This window comes from Mandrillus leucophaeus, unplaced genomic scaffold (assembly GCF_000951045.1).
Source record: "Mandrillus leucophaeus isolate KB7577 unplaced genomic scaffold, Mleu.le_1.0 Scaffold221, whole genome shotgun sequence".
NCBI classification, from domain to species: domain Eukaryota; kingdom Metazoa; phylum Chordata; class Mammalia; order Primates; family Cercopithecidae; genus Mandrillus; species Mandrillus leucophaeus.
The window spans coordinates 3,548,904-3,552,987 of NW_012102266.1; the positions used below are offsets into that span (position 1 = coordinate 3,548,904).

At 38.5% G+C, this 4,084-nt stretch overlaps 1 protein-coding gene across 1 annotated transcript in view; it reads right to left on the minus strand.

The window, feature by feature from the left end:
• The window catches only part of LMNB1 (lamin B1), a 39,112-nt gene that overhangs the window by 26,046 nt on the left and 8,982 nt on the right, over positions 1-4,084 (minus strand). Inside the window, exons 4-5 of the mRNA XM_011981220.1 lie at positions 2,961-3,131; positions 1,466-1,591 (exon numbers count right to left, since the gene is read on the minus strand). Coding sequence (XP_011836610.1) covers positions 1,466-1,591; positions 2,961-3,131 — 297 coding nt within the window. The remainder of the gene's footprint in view (positions 1-1,465; positions 1,592-2,960; positions 3,132-4,084) is intronic.

Consider the following 4,084-nt stretch of genomic DNA (forward strand, 5'->3'; position numbering starts at 1 on the left):
AGCCTCTGGGCAAGTCATTAAACTCACCTAGATCTGTGGTTATATGGAATGAACTCAGAGGTGCTCCCAGCTCTGCTATTATATGAAAATTTTCAAAACACTATCAGCACAAAATAGGTTTAAAATAATTTAAAAATGTGTGCTGTAAGTAACAAAGCACATGATAGGCAATGTAAAAGCCCCTATGTTAACTAAATTATTTTATATAACCCCATTTTATATGACTCATTTTCGGATTTCTTTTTTTTTTGAGACGGAGTCTTGCTGTGTCGCCCAGGCTGTAGTGCAGTGGCGCAATCTCATCTCACTGCAAGCTCCGCCTCCCAGGTTCATGCTATTCTCCTGCCTCAGCCTCCCGAGTAGCTAGGACTACAGGCGCCCGCCACCACGCCCAGCTAATTGTTTGTATTTTTAGTAGAGTCAGAGTTTCACCGTGTTAGCCAGGATGGTCTTGATCTCCTGACCTCATGATCTGCCTGCCTCAGCCTCCCAAAGTGCTGGGATCACAGGCATGAGCCACTGCGCTCAGCCATTTTCTGCTTTATTTCTAAGTTCCTGCAATTGATGTCATCAGTTTTATAATTAGAAAAATATGTTACTAAAAATGGTAAAAAGAAAAAGGAAGGAAGAAAAGCCTAATCAAGAGTAAAATAAAGTTGATTCTCATGTGGAAAATTCAAAACAAGATTTTCTCCCTTGATGAAAACAGAAGCTGAAGTTATTTCCAAAACAATTAAGGTGACGAGTTAATTGCTGAATCATTCGGAATGCAGTATATGGAGTATATGTACTTTGTGTCCACACTGACATCACCCTAGGCTAAAACTGATCTGAAGTAGTGTCCATGCCTGCTTAAGCAGCACCTGAAGCACACCATCACACCCTGGTAGGCAGCCAGTCAACACAGGCAGCAATAATCCCATTTGTCACTTAGGCATACCAACGAATGAATGAGTTACTAAATTCTTATTGGAATATGCAAATTAAAGCTACTTTCCTGGATCCTAATTATTATATACTTTAAGCACTACAGAATTTGTCTAGAAACACAAAGCATTCACCGCCCACAAAGAATTTTTACATGTTTTTCTTCATTTTGGTTTTCAAATGATATAAAAAAGGAATGTGTTGAGAATAACTCTGTAGAGATGAAGCTATTAGACAGGTCAGAAGATCCAGGTCCTAGGGTAAGTCCAGTGAATAAACTAACAGGCTCCTTCCTCAAGGGCAAGTCCCTTAGCTCTGTGTAATCTACTAATTAGGAGCAACAGTATCTACTCAAAGGATGTTTATGCAATGCAAAATGAACACATCTAGAAAAGTACTGTGAAGACCAAAGCGCAGGATGACACTATCCTCTGTGACAAACAGAGGGAGGAGTGACATCAGCCCGAACAAAGCAGGTAGGTGCCCATGGTGAAGGTAACCTTCAAGTCTAACTTCTTACATCAAGATGCTTATTTACCTCTTTCTGTAGATTAGAAAGCTGGGATGAAAGACTCTCAATTCTCATGCGGCTTTCCATCAGCTCTTCCCTGGCACTGTTGACAGTAGAAGTATTCATCTCTGATGACAGTCTGGCATTCTCAAGCTAAAAGAAGCAGCAAAGCATAGTCAGTCTTATCTAGAACTGAAACAAATAAGGAAGCATGATTCACCTCAAGGCATTTCAAACCTAACTCCTGCTGGTAACTGGTTGATGAAACACAGGAAAAGCATCATGCAGTTTGCTAACATGGTGTGAATGATGGTAATTCTGTGTGACTTCTAGAGTCACTTCCTAAATAACGAGCTTTAAGAATGCTAATATACCTAGGCCTTTACCCAAAGCTTATTACTTCAATATTTCATCTATTAAACCTTTAATGTCTAAGATAACACTGATAATAAGGAGACTGGGTAGTAGCAACTCAACTGTGGTGATGTTTGTAAAGAAAAGAAACATCACATATCCCTAACCCACCAAATCCAATACAGTATATAAACCAACAAGCAGAAAATACTAATTTATAGATTCATTCAAACCAGATAGAAATGCTTCCTTTCAGAAGCAAAAAAAATAGCTCCTTGAGTAAAATACAAATCCCATAACACTATTGAGTATGTGCGTCTCCTCCCTGGCTCCCTGTGAGGCCACAGTCTGTGACTGATCCTTACTTTAGCTCCTTCACTGTTTAGCTCAATGTGTGATACTGGATAAATGTTATACAACTGAAGTTACTGCTTATAATAAGATCTTTCACTTTCACTAATTACTACTTCATACAACAGGTAAAAAGCAACATGAACAGTTTAAGGCCATGCAATGAAAATTTTCAATAACTCTGTGACTCTACTATTCTAAGTCAGCCACGAAAAAGTCTTTTTAATCAAATCATATAAAATTTAAAACATGAGGCAAAATCATTTACCAGGGAAAGCCTGTACTTGTTGGTGATTTTTATGAATTCTTTCATGGTTAGCTAATGTAAGTGGGAAGTTTCTACAATATTTTTTTAAGTGAATAATAGTGACAGAGGAAGAAATAGCAGAGACTTTTCCATTTGGCGCTTATGTAAAAAGGCCCAAAGTGTGGTAGTCTCAATCTACGCACAACGATGACATGAAAATAAGATCTAATGCAGTCTGACATTCATTCACTACTACATGGACGTGAATGTAGGACAGCATGATCAGTACTTGCTATTAGAGGGAAGTTACTTCACATGGCTTGGGACAAAAAGACAAAACCTTACCTCTAATAAAATTGGAACAACTCTACATTCTTCTAGTAATTTTTAGTAACATTTGGTTTATAGAAACTGCACTTTTTAGAAGAAGCCAATTTTCTATATATTTCATGGAGACTAGGGGAATCATTTTCAAAAACTAGAAAAAAATAAACATCAAGCGATGTTCGTCATGGGAATTGTGAAGTAATGATTTTAAGTGTTCAAAAGAATCTTCTGAAGAGTGCTCACTTTGGCATGGTAAGTCTGCTCCAGCTCTTCCTTATACAGCCTCACTTGGGCATCATGTTGCTCTCTCATCTCATGAAGGGCCTGAGCCAGCTTGTACTCATACTCAATTTGACGCCCAGAATCCACCTCTACCAAGCGCGTTTCATGCTTCCTTCTGGTCTCGTTAATCTCCTGAGGAAAAAAGAAACAAAAAACATAAAGCCAAGTTACTTACCATGGCTGCACTGGTACACATCTGAGTGACATCACAGCCATCTGAAGTTTTACACACGAACCTCCTCCTGTTTGTCCTCAGGCAGTCATCTGAATAAACACTTTTTTGCCTCTTAGTTTTCAGTTGAGAAGATTTTTGAAATGGAACTAATGACAGAAGTGGCAGCATCTCAAGCCTTAGGAACTTTCTATTCCTTTTGAGGAGCAGAGCTATTTATTTTTCTGAAGCCAAGGAAAGGCCTGGGTGGCCTACTGAAACTACCATGCAATCAAGGATTTATAGACAGTAAACAATACTAAACACTAAGCAAAAATTATTTTTCTAAATTGTTTCACTGATAATCTTAAGAACATCTCTGAAAAAACGGCACATGGAAAGTTAAACTTAACAGTCATGATCAATTCAAATAAAGATTTATGTGTAATGAAACTATTTTCTTTTTTCTTTTCTTTTTTGAGATGGAGTATTGTTCTGTCACCCAGCGGTGTGATCTCAGCTCACTACAACCTCCGCCTCCTGGGTTCAAGCAATTCTCCTGCCTCAGCCTCCCTAGTAACTGGGATTACAGGTGTGTACCACCATGCCCGGCTAATTTTTGTATTTTTAGTAGAGATGAGATTTCCCCATGTTGGCCAGACTGGTCTCAAACTCCTGACCTCAGGTGATCCATCTGCCTCAGCCCCTCAAAGTGCTGGGATTACACGTGTGAGACACCGTGCCCAGCCATAAAACTATTTTCTTAGACATAATAATAGGCAGGACAAGCTAATTTACGTGAATTTCTTTAAAAGCTGGTATTAAGCTATCATTATCAAGTGACACAGGATCTTATTAACAATATTAGTTGACTAACTATATATGAAAAATTTACCGTTAAAGAATAGAAGTAGTTGTCATGATCCTTTACTCT